The sequence below is a fragment of the Dromaius novaehollandiae genome, chromosome 4, assembly GCF_036370855.1.
Source record: "Dromaius novaehollandiae isolate bDroNov1 chromosome 4, bDroNov1.hap1, whole genome shotgun sequence".
NCBI classification, from domain to species: Eukaryota; Metazoa; Chordata; class Aves; order Casuariiformes; family Dromaiidae; genus Dromaius; species Dromaius novaehollandiae.
In genome coordinates, this window is record NC_088101.1 from 76,434,716 (window position 1) to 76,452,206 (window position 17,491).

General features: G+C 37.5%; 1 protein-coding gene across 2 annotated transcripts in view; it reads right to left on the reverse strand.

The window, feature by feature from the left end:
- ACOX3 (acyl-CoA oxidase 3, pristanoyl) overlaps positions 1-17,491 on the reverse strand; it is a 41,640-nt gene that overhangs the window by 16,870 nt on the left and 7,279 nt on the right. The window contains exons 4-9 of one of the 2 annotated variants that reach the window (XM_026122019.2): positions 16,283-16,354; positions 15,192-15,281; positions 13,071-13,214; positions 12,123-12,211; positions 1,553-1,649; positions 730-912 (exon numbers count right to left, since the gene is read on the reverse strand). In XM_026122019.2, the coding sequence (XP_025977804.2) occupies positions 730-912; positions 1,553-1,649; positions 12,123-12,211; positions 13,071-13,214; positions 15,192-15,281; positions 16,283-16,354 (675 nt within the window). The remainder of the gene's footprint in view (positions 1-729; positions 913-1,552; positions 1,650-12,122; positions 12,212-13,070; positions 13,215-15,191; positions 15,282-16,282; positions 16,355-17,491) is intronic. The other variant, XM_064511483.1, reaches the window with a different exon arrangement.

The following is a 17,491-nucleotide window of genomic DNA, read 5'->3' on the forward strand; positions in this document are numbered from 1 at the left end:
CTAGAGATTGTTGAAACCCATGAAATCTTTGAAAGTTGCAGTACTACGGGCAAGCCAGCCAAATAGCACCCACTTCACACAGACAAACTGGGCAGGTTTATTTTCAACACTTCCTATATAGTAACCATTTCATTCAGCACATCTGAGGCTTCTCTATTTCCAAAGTTTACCCTATATACTCTTTTTCTACTTTTTTGGATCAAAAGTCCTTTTGGTGTTTTTCATCTGCTTACTCTATAGATAAAAATCATTTATATCCCTCTCAAAATTAGTGCTAGCTTGGGACCTAATCACAGTGCATGTCAATTTCTACAGTTTTAAAGAATAAAGACTAAAAAAGGGAAAATGAGCATGGCAGCAAAAGAGGCACTGACATTTTTTTAAAAAATGCTAGCTTCTACATCTGCAATACCTTCATGTGCACAAAAAAGACAGTCTGTCTCTGAAAAGACTACTGCTTTAGAAGACAAACATTTCTAGGTACTTCAGAGAAATAAGAGTGTTTTGGGTTTTGCTATTCCAAGAACTTATCTCAAAAGCCTGATCATGCCAGGAGTAGCAGCAATGAGGCCTTAAGTCAGAATGAACTGCTGCAGCTGCACAGGATCTATACTTCAGATGAAACAATTTCACTAACTTCAGTGCCACTGTTTTGATCTATGATAGCTTCGAATCTGATTTTGTTTTAATTATACGACAGTCTGTAGATTAGAATTCCAAACTTTTTACCTGTGTTTGGTATTCAAGAACAGGTATTTCTTCTTCATCAGTTGGTCCAAACTGATGACGGGTTGCTGAGAAGCGAATGGCTATTGATAAGGCAAGCTTCAAATTGGTCACAGACATTGCTGTAATCAGAACTCTGCCAGTGGACAAGGACCCAAGAGAAGCACTAAAACGATCTTTAACATCCTGAATGAATAAAAGGCACAGACTGAATGGTGAGGTAAATGTTGCATTTACCTATCCTGTAAAGATACAAGTCTGGCAGCATGATCAAAAGTCTGGAGGGTTGGCCAATTCTATTTCTTCAGACATTCAGTTAAGGTGTCTAGGCAATGTCCAGTGAAACTACTTTGGCAGCAGCGGGGCAGCTCAAAAAGCAAGAAGTAGGTAAAATCAATAAGGTGAGTTGAGACATCTCTAAAAGGCAATTAAAAACCCACAATTTTTGATTATGGAACCATTTAAACTAGGTAAGGGAAAACACTGTGACTAATCAGTTGCCTCCTCAGGAGCTTACAGAACTTCTATCTGGATCCTGATACTATTTAAAAGTTGGATATTTGCATCGGAGCTGGTAACTTTAGACTCTCATTGTAATAAGTGGGGAAAACAGGCATTTCCCAGGCATGAATAACCTTGAATACTCATGTAAGTATGAAATGTATTGATTATTACAATTTAATGTGAAAATGTGTCAACGGTCTTACTTAAGTCAAGATACCTAGCACTTCTCAACCCACAAGGCCCATACCCTATCCCTGTATCTTAATTGTACCTTTCTACATTTAGTGAACTATACTAATGAAATACAAATCTTGATTCATACCTTCAAAGAGCTTATGTATTTCCCCTCAGCTGTGACATCTCCAGCTACATTCAGTATGTTTTCTTTAGGTATCCTGACATTATGGAACATGGCAAATCTGTTCAAACAAATACACAAGCAATGTAAAGTTTACCTTGACACAGTTTTAAGTGTCTACATTACAGAAAAAAAGATCACAACAAAGAAAGGATTGCACATGGATTTCAAGTGTATCAGTGAACTGAAAACAGCACCATCAAAACCAGGTAGGCAATCTGAGGAGAGCATGTGCGGGAGAACAAAAGCCTTCAGACACAGGCCAGTAGAGGAAATACAAACAGGGAAGTGATTTGTTATCACTTTTAACTTCATTCTGTTACTCAAAAATAAAATGATGCTTAAAACACAAAGCAAAGCCCTCATTGACTCTAGGGGAGCATTTCATCAAAGAAATAGAAGATTAATGGAAGGAAGACCAATGCATTTTCTTTGAGGGGAAAGAGTTTTCTGGCTAGAATGACTTATTAGAGACATTATACAGGGTCTATTTGACTCAGACACTTTCAGCCACAGCCCAGAAACGTGAACTGTATGCTCAGTTTGTATGAGCTTAGGCAGGTTACTTCATACGTCAGCTATCTAAAAGTTTGGAAAGATGAACTATTAAAACCTCCTTCTCCTGCTTAGGACCAGGGTGGGCTATTGTGATTCCAAATAATTCACTATTACAAATAATTCTGCTGAACCAAACGGCCCTGATGTACTGAAGCGTTGCTCAGTCCAGTCTGGAGACTGTAAATGCTTTTGGAAGAGATATTATATATTTTTTACAATTCTAAAACACAGATCTGTGAGGGTCCTTCATTTTAGCATAATACAGAAAAGAACATAGCTGAATTAGTACACTGAGAGGGAACTGAAAGGAGTATTTTCCTTCGCCTAAACTCAAACTTGGATTTCTGTTTCCTATAATGTGGCATCTTAAAAAGGAATCAGCCAGATAATCTTTTCTAAATTGTGGTATGCTAGCAGTAATAAAGAAGAAACCTGTTATAATAGGCAAAATGTCTTGAGTATTCATATTCTTCAGGAAGAAAGTGTATAAACTGTTTTACCCAAATGGGCAATACAGCTTGGCACAATACCAGTAATATCAGCTCTACTCATGAATATCTCAGTATCTAATAGCATTTGAAAGCTGTATTTGTAATCAAAGCAAATTCCTTTTGTCTGCCAATACTGGCTGATCTATTTAATAATGCTCATGAGAGCGAGGTCTTTCACATTAATAAATCACATAAGGGTTGCATTGCTACATGTGCTTTAAAATTATGAGTTGTTTCCAAGGAAACGTATCTGCATACTGAATTTATTCAGCCTTAGAGATACAGAGTATTTTCGGACTTAGCCACAGAGAAAAGCATGCTATCCCAACCAGAAACTAGCTGCTTACTAGCCTTATTCATGCTAAGAAGTGCTTTAGTGAGAGCCAGTTTCGGTGAGACAACACTACTTGGTGGTAGAAGCAAATTCAGATTTGCCAAAATCTGATAACCATCTTCATTAATATTTTTTTCAGGTCATCTACAATAAAAAAGCTCATTCAAGAAAGATCTTCTGGTTAAATCCACTTTCTCTGCTCCCTACATCCCAAATAAAACCCATCACAACTACAAATACACACCAACTCCAGTATTTTTAAGCAGTAGTATGCGTGTTAGATAGAACTCAAGTTTTTTTATTATTACTAATTACTTTAATTACAGGAGAGTGAGTGTGCGTTTAGAGCCCTAGTCTAGCACCCTGTTTTGCTAGATACTGTACAACCCTAGAAGCACAAGAAGGTGCTTGCTCCTAAGATCTTACAATCCAAGTATAAGGCAAGAAGATACGAATGTTTTCGAACGAATGGTGAGGCAGATGCTAACTACGGAAGAATACTTGCTTGCTATGATAACTGGTAGCTACAGCATGTTGGCAGCTAACCATTGTCAATTTTTTTGTAAGCCATTAGGGCAAATAAGAATTTTAAGAAGGAATTTGAGTGATGAAAGTAAGGTAGTTTCACAGATGTTTATAAAGGGTCCCTCCCAAGTAGGAAAAGATGCATGGAAGAAAGCAGTGAAATACCTTTTGAAAAAGCTACTGAATGGGTTATAAAAACTGGAATCATGAGCCAGTTTAAAGGAGGAGTTGGCATAACCGAGAGATGATACACAATTTTGGGCACAGGTTATGAAGAACTTTCCAAGGGCTCCATTTCTTGGGCCTTCTCTTTGCAAATACATACTCAGAGTATAATGTTTAGTCCTGTGTATGATGAATGGGAAGATTCATGGTAGTCATGACAATGAACAAGACTGCAAATTGTCCTTTTTGTGTTTTACCCTAAGTGATTAATTCAATTAATTCAGCAGAGCTGTGCAGTTGTGGAAAATTATTTATACTGATACAGGCTTGCAGCTCTACAGTTCTTAAAAAGCAAATTCATATCTACTAACATTTCACATTTAGAACATTCAAGTCTACTAATATTGGATATGCTGCAGATACGTGCCAAATGAAACACCTACCAAAATAACCTAATATTTTACCCTCTTCAACCCATTGCAGTAATATCCCAAGCAGTTAAACCTATCAGAAGTCTTTTGTAGGAAAGGGAGAATAATCTTTAGCAGGTTCTGTTATAATCTGTCAGACACAAGTATTATATAGCTACTTCTGTACCAGATAAAAGGTTATCTAGAATTATTTTGATAAAAAATAAAACATACATAGCTATGTATTTCATAGGCAGTACACCAGAATATTGAATTTCCAATCATATTATAACAACAATCTCTTTTCTTAAATAAAAATTAGTTTAAATAAAGCACACTGAGACAGTTTTGGAGAGTTTAGATTTTTTCTGTTATGTTGTCCATTACAGATGCTTCATTTCCTCCTTTTTCTGTGAGGTGCTATCACAATAAATGCATCTAAAAATGGTACAAACTAAGAAGCAAAAAAGGGAGACAGAATTAGCAATTACAAATCCCACAGAAAATTCCCATGAGTAAAGAAATAAGATATATTGTCTATAAGCACTAGTGATGAAAATAAAAGCAGAAACTTAACAGAACCTGGGAGTTAGATAACTTTGTGATATGACTGCCAACTCCTGTTAGGCTTTTACTCCAAGAACTTTTATGCTATTTGAAATCTTACTTTGTAATCATTAGATATACTGGCCAACTTGAACTTGATATCGGAACATATTAAAAATAAATAGTAAGATTTAATGAAGTCAAAGATCACATTTCTAATGTTTATTAACCTAGAAAGCATAATGAATAGACATGGACCACATCTGTCAACGCATTTAGGAGAAAATCCCCTTGAAGAAATTGAAGAAAAGTAGAAATACCTCACAATAATGGAACTGTATATACTGTCATGGGGATATCATGTACCAGCACGTCTGGAAAATGGCTAAGTCGCATGTGGTGATGACATGACCATGGGTCTGAAAACTCCACTGCCTCTTCTGCATAGCAATTAGTGTGACTGAGATGAAAATCCTCCTGCATTCGGACAAACAGCTGTCACTTTATATACTGTATGATTCTTTCTAATGTGTTTGCCTCCAGCTGTATGATTTTGGTCATGATAAATTCATAACACCATAAATTTCAAGGTCAGAAAGAACTACCAGACCATCTAATCTGACATTCTGTAGGAAATGGTAGGTACTCCACAGTTGGATTTGCAAAGCAAACTGCCCCAAGTCATTCTGTCTTGATTTGCAAATTGTACTTGGTCAGGAGACCCAGTACTTAACTGCTCTCTTTGGTAAAATTCATAGTTAAAAATGGAAGAGAAAACAACATGCCTTCTCTCTGGTTGTGGTTCCACAATGTTTTCTCTTTCTATAAATAATGAATTCTCTGCTCTTTAAATTTCTGTCACTTACAAGCCTTCATCAGTCTAGTGTACATGTATGTTCTAGCGAGTACATGTACATCCTTATCTGATGGTGGACCAAGTCACGCTCACAGAATAACCCCAATATTCCAGCAACAAGTAAATACTACTGTACCTTTAGCAATGCCTAAGACATGATATTTTACATATAATATGCAAAAGAAATGTGCATTTTTACAGCATTTAGCAAATAGGTAAAACAAATGTGTTATACACATTTCTACCGAGATTACCTGAGCAGAGTGAAGCACTAATCCAAAAGTAGCATTCTTGTTAGGGTTCTTTGGCCAGTCGTTTAGGGAACATTTCAAGCAAAGTTAATCTTACTGACTTTAAATCATGCAATAATAATTCATCTGGTGTGCAGTAATGTTGATAAAAAAGGAGCAGCTGGAAAAGCTACAAGCTGCTTTTGCCAGTACTAAATTAATAGGCTGTTACCTATGGTACAAATACCTCAGGCATGCTTTGGTGAATTCCAAACCCACTAAAATGCCTTTCCTGCCAGCTTGTGTTATTGACTATGTTAGAGATGGTGCAGCGACAGTTCCTTTAATCCTTCCAGCCAGAAACCGAAAGCAGGTGAATGGTATTGGAAGACTGGGAGTCAAGCGATCTCACAGCTGTTTATGGGATACAGTAAACCTTGGGAAGAATAACACTTAAGAGGTTTGGTGAAAGACTTATAGAAGAGAAAGAAAGCAGCCGCATATTCCAAACTGAAAACTCACAGAAACGTTAGAGTTGAGAAGAGCTACAGAGAGGCTGGGAAAAACTATGCAAGTCAGTAGTTTAGGCCCAGTTTCTACAGTCGAGGCACTAAAGTGAGAATTTAGCTCTCTAACAGTAATGTTCAATAGCTGTGATAAAACAACGTACCATTTAATAGGTCTCCTAATCCTATCTCAATGGACTCCATGGAGACACAAAGACCCTCTCACCCTAAAGTTCTCATAGTCTAAGTGCCAGTCTTGCAATGAGTTCTGGATGTGCAGATTTCTGCAGTTGTTTAGAGCTGACAGGGCTCTGCTAAGGAAAAGGAAAAGGATGTCTGAAGTTCACTGCAGATGTGAGGCCTTATTTCTGTGAGTGATAAAACAAGTGCACGACCAGATGTGAATTCATCTTATTTCTCCCTATTAGTACTGCTCAGTGTGAAAGGCATTGCAATGAACTGGCCAGTTCTGAAGTCCTTGTGAGTGACAAAACTGAGGAGAGAATGAGGCAGTATTCTTTAGCAATGTGATCATGTCTTAATCATATGCACGGCATGGGTGTATCTGTACAATGTTTCACCTTGGCAGTAGAACCTAAGTGTTGGAAGGCATAATAGAGAAATACCAATGATTCCCTGCAAAATCACCACTTAGATTTAAATTGCAAATAAACAGGATGTGTCTTGCAAAATATTTGGTTTAACTGTGCAAACACCACTGTTAACACTGATTGATAGCAGTAGATATATGTAAGCCCCTGTACAGGCATTTTTAACATTTATTTTTACTTTATGTTTGCTTCACTACTATTGCTCTTTATGCAACTGCTTGTAACTATAGCAAGAGGCTGCAGTTCAAAAAAATCTTAAGCAAGTATAAGCCTGTCTATTTGAGCAGTAGGACTGATTTCTACACCTGCTTTCTTATTTTCATCCCTGTACTGTCCCTTTCTTTGTCCTGGCACAGTCCTTTCCATGGCCTTGCAGTGAACCAGACTTGACAAACGATCTGGCTGAAAACGGCCAAATTTTTTTTGGGGGGGGGATTAGTTTTCAGACAGTTCCAGTTCCCTAGTTGAGTCCACTATACAGCTAAACAAATGTCTGTCCCAGCACAAGGAAAAAGGCAGTGGGCGAGTAGAAACGACCAACCAAAGGAACTGTGCATGGGATCTGATCTTCATTGAACAACTTCAGATTGTAAAATTGTGCTCCAGGAGACTACTTAGGCTCCAACAATCTATTACAGCTCCCATCTTCCCAGAGAAATAACTGCGACCACTGGAAAATCTAAATAAGAGTTCACAGCATAAACACTGGGAGACAAAAACCTTTTGAAGGACTAGATTTTCATTTGTTCTACACTTAAATTGAGTAGCAGAACCCTAATTTATTATTGGCACTCTGGCATGATACTGAAATACTAACAAACAAACAATAGATAATATTTTAAAATAATCTACAAAGAATTGGAGGTTGTGTGATACATACTGTTTTTGCAAATACGCAAGGAATTGTACTGAGGACTTTCAGAACCTGCAGTCTTTCCAGGACGGTCACCTTTACACCACTAACTGCTTTTTTGTCCAGCATATTCTCCTTTACCCATTTCCTCTTGGTTATTTTGTTTTGTTTTCAGTATCTAGAATACTGAATCTGGCTTCAATTATATTGTAAGAGAAAGTACTGAATGTCTTAGCACATGTCATATGTGTGGAGAGATTACACATGTTAACTGAATGTGGAAGGCTGTTAAGCAGCTAAGAAAAAGCTTCAATTTTCCAAAGTCCATTACTGTAATTAAATACAGCTAACAGTTTGTCTTCCCCCCAAAAGATCCTTTTCTCTCCCACAAACAAGTCAGTTAAAATAAAAAGCTTTATCTTTGCTAGTGATGCCATCATTTTTCTTCTTTTATGATAGGTTCTGTCTATATAAAAAAATCATTATTATCAGCAGATACATTTGAACCAGCACAGAGTATATTTTACAAAGGCAGGCATGTTAAGCACCACTTTAGAAACACAGTTTTACCTGCTCTTCAACCTGTTTTCTGTACAGATGCAGCTGTGTGTCTTATTTGTCTTTGTGATTTCTGGAGTGGGGAAAGAACAGTTTGCCACTAGTTCCAACTGGACAGGAACTAGAGTCACTACTGAGTCAGCGGCAAGCACTTGCTGACGTGCATTGCACTAATGGGTAATTTTGCTAATGTTGTTATGTTAACCAGGGTAGACAGGTAATTGTTGAAAAATCAAAGGGAAGAAATAAATTCACCTCAGTACTTGCCCAAGCTCTTGTCTTTTGTCCCTCTCCTCTTATACCTGCTGTGCATATTATTGAAAAGCCTCCAGATCTCAAATACCAGGGTTTTTTTGGCAGCTGTTTTTTTCCATTTTAGGAGTTCAGTGAACAGCACATTTCAAAGAATCTCAGACCACTAGCAACAGGTGGACATTTTTATATTATAAAAATTAAGATTGAAGCACTGGCATCCTCTGGTGGCAGCCTGATTTTTTTTGGTAACAAAACACAAGAACAGTCTAGCCTACCATATGAAAAACTGAAGTTTTATTTTTATTTATGTATTTATAACACAAAATTTGTGTGAATGGCACAGAGAAAGGAAAATGTTTTAAAATAATTTCAAGTGATTTTGTCTTTTTTTTTAATGGGTAGCTGAAGCTGGGAAGACTTGCAAAAGCCAAGTGATTTTAGGACATCCCAGTTACGAAGCTATGAGAATTATTTGAAAAGACAGATTTCCAAGGAGTAGGCTAGTCAAATGGATTTACACTGCAAAAACTCCTACATTGATTCTGATTTTTTTTTCTTACTGAAAACATTACATTTTGCATTAGCAGGAAACTACCCTTCAGCCAAACAACCCAACAGATTAATAGTTTTCAAAAACCAAAAGGGCTACAATCACCTACCCTGCTCTCTTACATAGCACAAATCAGTCGTGTTTTCCTAGGAATCTCTGGAATTTTTTCCCCATATTCTATATATGCATTCAGGAACTTAACTGTGTGTACACATATCGAAAAGTCTTAGCAAAAACTTCTTCAAGTACAAAATTCGAGATCTCTATCAGCTTCCCTACACTGTGATATCCATTAACGCTTTTCATTGCAGCACAACGGGATGTTTTCTCATGCCCATGCACAACAGGCTTCTATAAAGCACAGGAACTATAGGCTGTGCTTTCTCCAGGCTAAGTTGGCATGTAAGCTAACTAAACTGATTAGGAGATAACATCTGGATGAGGCAGTGTCTGACCTCCCAGGATGAAGTCTCTGCCTGTCAGTTTCGACCCTTCAGAGATCATGCAGCCAAGAGTCCACCTCTTACAGAGGCACAGCTTGTCTGCTCCTCAGACAAGTGCAGGGTTATGAAATAACTACCTCTCCAGTCCCATCCCCAGCTTCATGTACCTCTCAGAAGCAAATGTGTACAAATCCTGACATTTCTGACAAAGCAGTGTGAGCAGGAAGGTTGTACAGGGAAAACCAACTCTTGTGAACAATGTTGGCGCCTAGCGTCAAACCTCTTCAAAGAAAATAGTTGAGGGACATCTGGACAACAACCTCCTACAGCTTTCAGCAGAATGAAGGGTGTCTTTCAGTATCCTGGGGCTCCCTTGTGTGTCTCTCATATTAATCTGCTGTTGCTTTCTTAGACTTAAGCTTCTCAGTGCAGGGATTGTCTTTATATATACGTAGAGATCCAAATCCATGATTGGGGCTCCCTAGACACTGCTGTGCAGGAAACAGTGGTAACAGATTTTCAAAAGGTATATGCAACGTAAACAGAAAGATTAGAATACTGTATGACTATTTTAAATGACCTGTGATGTCATAACTAAAATACAGGATTCCTTCCAACATTAAGATGGACAGTTATTGTTATCTCTTATTTACAATGTATTGTGTGGATTATCATTTTGGATGCGCTACAAGTCATCATCCATATTTTAAGAAATGATATCTTTTTTCATTAGATCAGCAAAGGAAAAATGGATTTTAAAATCCTGTGTATCTTAGACATGTGACAAGCACACAGTAATCTCATATCCATACTCTCACATGAGTATATAGATATGCTTTAGATGAACACATGAACATACAAACTGTACACCAAATTTGGCATGATCTTTTCCTTCCTCATGTTGTGCTTAAGACCATGCTGCAAATTGAAAGTAAACAGCAAAATTTGTCCGTTTCTACCTAACATGAAGCTGAATTACACGTAGATTACTCATTTAGGCCCATGTTGTGGTGCCATCTGGTGGCTACCGGTTTGTAATGTTAAGATGCAGGCAAAAAAAAACCAAACCCTTTCCCAGTTCTTTTTTGACATTTTAACAAAACTTCAATAACTTAATGTTTTCTTTCTTTCTTTCTTTTGTGTCTTTATGCAACAGAGTCTCAGTGAGAATCAATGGCTTAAATATGAATGTCAGTGCCATATTTGGCACTGCAGGATATTTGGGACATCAGAAGGAGGCTGATACATAGAACAAAAAACTACAGAAGACCTATGACCTTCTGGAAAGCCAGCCAAAGCCATTGCATTATGCAGCAGGATATCTTAGGATGTTTATACTTTGTTTACTGCAGCTGCATGTATCATAGGAAAACACACACATCTATAAACAACTGTATCACCAAAAACAAAGTTGAGGCAAGAATTCCCCACCCCTCCTTCCTATTTTAGGTCTCTTTCTTTACACAGAGCTATATATATAATAAAGGGTTTAAAATCATACTATGTACAGTATGATTTATGGCTGTCTTTATGTGGATATCTACCACAACTTCCCTGCTATACCTCCTCTCCATTAGATTATTCTGCATCGGGAAGTAGGGACACATCTGTTCATGATGCTCTAGGAAAAGGTAAACAAATAGGGAAAAACTAACCATAAGCAGCTCCAGCAATAAACAGCCACCTGAGAAGAAAACTTGGTTCTCCCAGTGTTGGTGCTACAACTATTTTAGCGACACGTGAATGAGAATGAAATACTGTTTCATGAATCATCCACAACCACTCCCTTCATCTATTCTATTTCATGCTGCTGTGGTAGGGTCAGCTCATCCTTGTTTTCTTGCTTTTAATTTGTCTAACTTTCTCTTGATCTCATATGTTTCAGTCTGTCTTGTTTAATATGAATTAAAATGCTACAGCCATCACAGCTTGAAGGCTGTGATACAGAATGGATCCCAGGTACTTCTTTATTTCAAATTCGGATTAAAAACACAAAATCCGTATCGTCTTAATATTATGATGACTAATCATCCTCTGGTTTGAGATCTAAATTTAATCATGCAAGGGAAAGAAGTCTTTCGAGCAATGAGCATGATAGATTAAACTATATACAGAGAACAAAAAAGAAACCAATCCTAACTTTATCCTTCTGTTATGCAGTGGACAGGATTATTCCAGGAATCCCAAGGTTTAAGCAAGATTGCTAGTTTCCCTACTGGGTTTCATTAATCTTTTGTCTTTACTAACAATAAAGCATGTCTGGTCCTCCACTAGCCTTCCTGCGAGCTAGGAACTTAAATAGGCAGTAAACAACTAAGGGCTTTCACTCAAAATGTGGGAGAGGTTGTTTTGCCTTTACTCAGAACTCTGTGGTTTTTTTTTCATTATTCCTGCTGCAGAATCTATGACTGTAAAACTGCGTGGGGATATTGGCAGAGTATCAGTGGTACTTTGTATTCTAACTGGAGTAGTGAATTCTGAAATTCAAGATTCTTCAAGGTCTTCTTTTTTTTTTTGGAAATAACAGCTAATTAAAACCTCTAGTAAGTACCTTGGAAGTACAGAACTGACACAGGAAGATATTTGCACCACTACAGTGTGATACAATCTGGCATGTTTCCGTATTCAAACGGATTGACTTACCCATTATCCAATCCATTCTGCCCAACTTTCTTTCCTATGTCACCTACCATCACACCTGGCATTGGTAGGAGAGTTTTTGTATCTCGAATCTGCATAAGAAAGGAACAAAACAGTATTTCAGTTGTGAGACAATTCTTGGTTGGACTTTTCAAACAGTGAAAATATTCCTGACCTGTATTTTGTTATTAATATTAAAAAAAGCTTCCTGTTTCTCCAAGCTCATAATTCTGGATATAACTTGTACTGATATACCTCTTTCAAGACATAGATCTCACCATGAAAAAGACTTAGGTAACATCGCAGTAATTACAGCAGTCTGTTAAGATACGCCTAAGCACAAATGATCTCCTTCATCAAACTAGCATTAAACCCTTCCTCTGGTCTACACAGACATAGTAAAAATCAACAGAACTTTTATATAACGATCAGCTTTGTGTCTTTCCCTGATTTTGTCATAAATCTTGTTACATTGACAACCAGTTTATTTTACTGTTTATAACTTTCCTAATGCATAAGGCATTAGGCATCCATAAAGGCATATTTTCTAATGCCTTTAATCTTATAAACTGATCTCTGTGGTAGAAACTTGGTTTCATGCAGATAATCTTGTACGAGGGACAGACGTAATTCACCTTAAGCCTCATCTAAGACTTTCATGACTTCATATAGCATAGGTTATTTCTAACTGTATATGTAGTGTGATAATCTGGAGGCTTTTCAGCTCTTTTATATTTTCCAGTTATAGGAAACTGACATTATAAAACTGGTTATCAATCATCACAAAAACACAGTGAACATTTAAAACCAGTATGCTTGTTACAATTGCAATAAATGTTGATGGTATTAACCAAAGAATCTGCTGGTCAGACATCAATAACAGCATAACAGAAAACTTTAATTTGAACCCTGTCTCCCTCCCCCAAATGATTAGCAATATTCCTATCCTACCTGCACAATAAAGGAATGCAATCCATGGCATTGTCCATCGGGAGTATAGAGTTGGGCATACACAGCTGCATGAGTGGCATTTTTCCCCATATTACCAACCCAGAACTTTGCAGCTTCAAAATCAGGAGTGTTGATGATAAATTCCTGCAACCACAGAAAACAAGTGAGCAAAGTTATATAAATAATAAAAGTCAGCACATAGTTACTTTAATTTTGTTCATGAGCATGGTGATGTTTTGAACATGGCCATTAACTGCCAGAGTTTCACTCTATTCCCGACTTCAACAGTGTGAGACCTCTCTTTTTATCCTGTGTTCAACTTTGGAGACAATACATTTGTCTAAGACAAATATAAAGAATAAGTTCATGACTTCATTGCAAGGCCTAAAATCCAACTCTTAAACTGCTCATTTTGAGAAAGCAAAGCGAGGGCCTCAGTAGCATTTCCTAGATCTTGGGTTAAAATATGCCAAGTAGGGCTGTGGGTCCATGTTGGGCTGAAACCTGCACAGGGACCATCTCCTTCTTGTGCAGTCTCCTATGGAATGGAAACCTGGCTGACAGTCTGAAAGACAGCATATTTCCCAGTTTGGACAACTGGGGAACCGTGAATAGTGGGTATGCTGAAGAATGCATGTACCCTAAAATTTAGACATAGCTTCAAAGCTCAGATTTTTAGATTCTAAGTAGTGCATCTTTCTGTATGTTAAAGAAATCTAAACTCATAGCTTCACGATCTCATTAAAGATATAATCACTTCAGTCTCTTTTACTGCAGTGAACTCTTTACCGGCATAACCCCCCATTTATTTTAATGGAACTTCAATCTTGCAAGGTTTTTCTCAGGACAGTGATCTGATTATCCATACTGTTTAAATTATCTTTTAATTGCTTGTATGTTGGAAAAACGCAGACTGGAATGTTGACCTACTGAAGGATTTACAATGCTTATGTTTAAAATCCATGATTCATATTTTTCATTCTTTTGAAGCCACTTAATGATGTACAGCTTGTTTGTTGATAGTAAGAGCACACAGTTCTGTACCTTAGACTGCCATCAAAGGCTACAGTCTTTGGGGGAAGATGATAAGCCTACCTTTTTGGGACATCAAATAATAAGCTTTAAATTTAACTTTGCATTACCCAAGAATACAGATGATAAAGACAGAGAGTGACTTCTATTAACCCCTCTCTTAACTTCTGTTTTGGTAATGCAAAAATAATGCAAAATTAGGCTGAGTTCTATCCATTTACTGAAAAAACTGTTATGAGGATGAATTAATTTCTGCAATAGTGATGATTTCAGGAAGCCAACTATGGACAGTAAACAGTATCCTACTGGAAAGAGCAGTTTACTGTTGTCTGCTTTGGGTATTTTTGATAATCTTGTACTAGTTACCTCTTTTTTTAATACTTTTTTTTTCTCATCCTCAGGAAATAATCCTAACCTTCATATACAAAGCCTTCACATTTGAAGAAAACAGACAATTTAATCCACATGTCCGACTCTTCCTTAAGAGACATAACAAAGGAGAAGGGTGCTATCCTTATATCACGCTCCAAAGCTATAATAAGCACTTAAACAAGGAAAGAGAAATTTCTACATGATTGATACATGATAGAGATACTTTTCACTTCTCTGTGTTTTATTCTGCTGTCTTAAAATGGAATCACGATGCTTTCTTCTTCTTTGCAAGTTTTCTGAGTATTAAACTTACGGAATTGAATTAGTCAAAAACACTGCCACAGAATACTTCTTATTGTTTTGAAAACACTGGAAAATTGTGTAGGAACATGCTTAACTGCTGCAACTCCTATACTCACCCTTATCTTCTCTCTGCAGGAATCAATCTCTTTCGCTTAGAAATACATGAAAGGGAGAAAGGGCTGTCTCTGAACTGAGGCACCCACAGCACATGAAGGGGGATATGCTTCTCTGTTCTGTTTTTCTTGAAGTAGGACTCTGCAAGAACACTCTTCTCTCCAATGTATATGATTTTTTTTTATTTAGAATCAAACTTTATTAATTCTTACTAGTCAAAGAACTTGAATCATTCTGCCTTGTTAATAAATAATAGAGCTTAACAGTGCCGAACATTATTCCTAGGCATTATGGACTAACCTGAGTGCTGCTGTCAAATGTGGCAGTAGTTCGTATGCCTTTGGTATTAGTCCCATGGCTGAGTTCAGTAAGAGCAAAACATCCAAAAATCTAAATAAGGAGACATAAGGCACAATTCAAGTCTAGTTTAATATGGCAGTTAAAACCAGAAGATTTTCAGATGATTGAAAATTCAGCTGTTGGATAATGACTAGCAGTTTTAAGAAACCAATCAGACCTAACCCTGAGGTTGCAAATGCATATCCCCAGGCTTTTGCTTACACTGAGGGTCATTAACAGAGCTCATCCTGATCTTAACATGTGGTATCCAATGAGGACCACACATCAGTATATTGCTGTCTATTTGCTGAGAGATAAGCCCACAATTTAAGAAATAAAGTTAAATATTTAAGGACGGTGAGTAGTTGACAACAAGATAAAAACTGATAGAGAATAACAAAACAAGCATGAAGCTCAGGAAAATATGAGCGCACTCAGAACATATATCTATCTTACAAAATCAAGGAGGGTGAGGCCAGAGTGAACTCTGACCACATGGCCAAATGCCATAGACAAGAGAAACTGTTTAGGATTGGCTCTTCCTAGATCAGATTGGCTGCAGTTGCTCTGTGAAGGACTTCATCCTTTGGACTCTATGTGGTGTTTCTGTGGCCAAAAGACATAATCATTTTTCAGTCCATAGCATCAAAATGGTATTTTTATAGCATCATGAAAAGGTTGCAAGTATATGACGTGGATATGGGAGTATCCAAGAATGCAAAACCTGCTGGGTTATGTTACAGGACTGTAGAGGGAGACAAAACTGAGGCAGTCTCATCTATATTGCCTTTTGGGAGAAATCCTTGGAATGAACTATCCCCAAATTTTTTCTCCATGTTGCACCGGACAGCCTAAAACAGCTTCAGGAAGTGGTGTAATAATTAGCAGTGAGGACAGTCATGGCTCAGTGCTTGAATCTTCTCCTTGGTCTTCTTTTATTTTGCTATTTAGAAGTACCTAGATACCTAAAGAGATCAGAAATGACGCAAAGATGCAGGTACTGAAGTAATTCTGACAGTAACTGATTCTCATAAGTTATCAGAAAAAATTACCTCCATGCTATAAACCTGTTTCACGAAGTCTGCAAACCTCTTAGAAGCACTCAAAATTGTACCTGCAAATATCTGTAAAAAATGGAGAATTATGAGTGAAATCCATGACCTCATGTTGGAAAGCACAAATTACACATACAGAATGGTTTGTAATAGTGATGTCCATCAAAGAAACCAGGAAAGGTAAGCTGCACAGTAAACTACTACTTACGCTACACCTTGAAGACATAAGTCAAGATTTCAACTTGCCATAGCCCCTTTACAGAGGTTTGAATGCCTTCTGAGGGAGAAAAACACTCATCAAAGAGACCAAAGACTGAATGGCCCATTAATGCAGTACTTCAATGACATGATCAAATTTTTACAGTTCTAACCTGTTCAAGCCTTCACTGAGAGCTCTTCAAAACGCTTAGTGAGCTTACTTTCCACTTGTACTTACGGATGCTCACTTAAGTAGAGCAAAAGCTTTAAGAGTGTTTTAGCTTGTTTCACTGTAAATGACCCAAGAACAGGAGAAAGCTGCTTGAAGACCAGACAAGATCATCGTTTTTAAAGCTACCTTCAGTTTTTCTGAATAGATATTCACATAACAAAACTGTAATTCTCTGACCCTCCTCTGTTCCGTGATTAGCGCTACTGAATTTATTCAGCCAATGTTATTTGACCAGCTCTGTTAAGTATTCTTTCTGGAAGACTCAACCGGGGACAACTGACAAACACAACCCCAACTCACTGATGTCAATGAGAATCTTTTCACAGGTTTTAGTTCCCTCTGGATACACCATGTGGTGAGGCAAAGAAGCTTATGGTACCTCTATCTGGTGGTGTAACAAAGACAGAGACACAAAGTGGGGCACATACAGCCAAGTCCTTTTAGTTGCTACTGCCACAGAGAGAATGCAGAGGAGGGGACAACAGAAAGAGACGGTGATGCTACAGGTGTCAAAATATCTTTCTGTGGCTCTGCCCACACTGCTTCAGCTTTGCTCTCCAGGAGTGATTCCAATGGAGATAGGACTTACACCCTGTCTGACAAAGATCTACAAATGTCATCTCACAGCTCTCCAGCTCTTTTAAATAGTTAACTCAATTTGATTCTTAAAAACAAAGAAATAGACTATGAAAAGATATTGCTTTAATAAAATAGGCAGAAAGCAACACAATTATGGTATCGCAAGATACTTAAATTTAAATAGACATCAGTATACC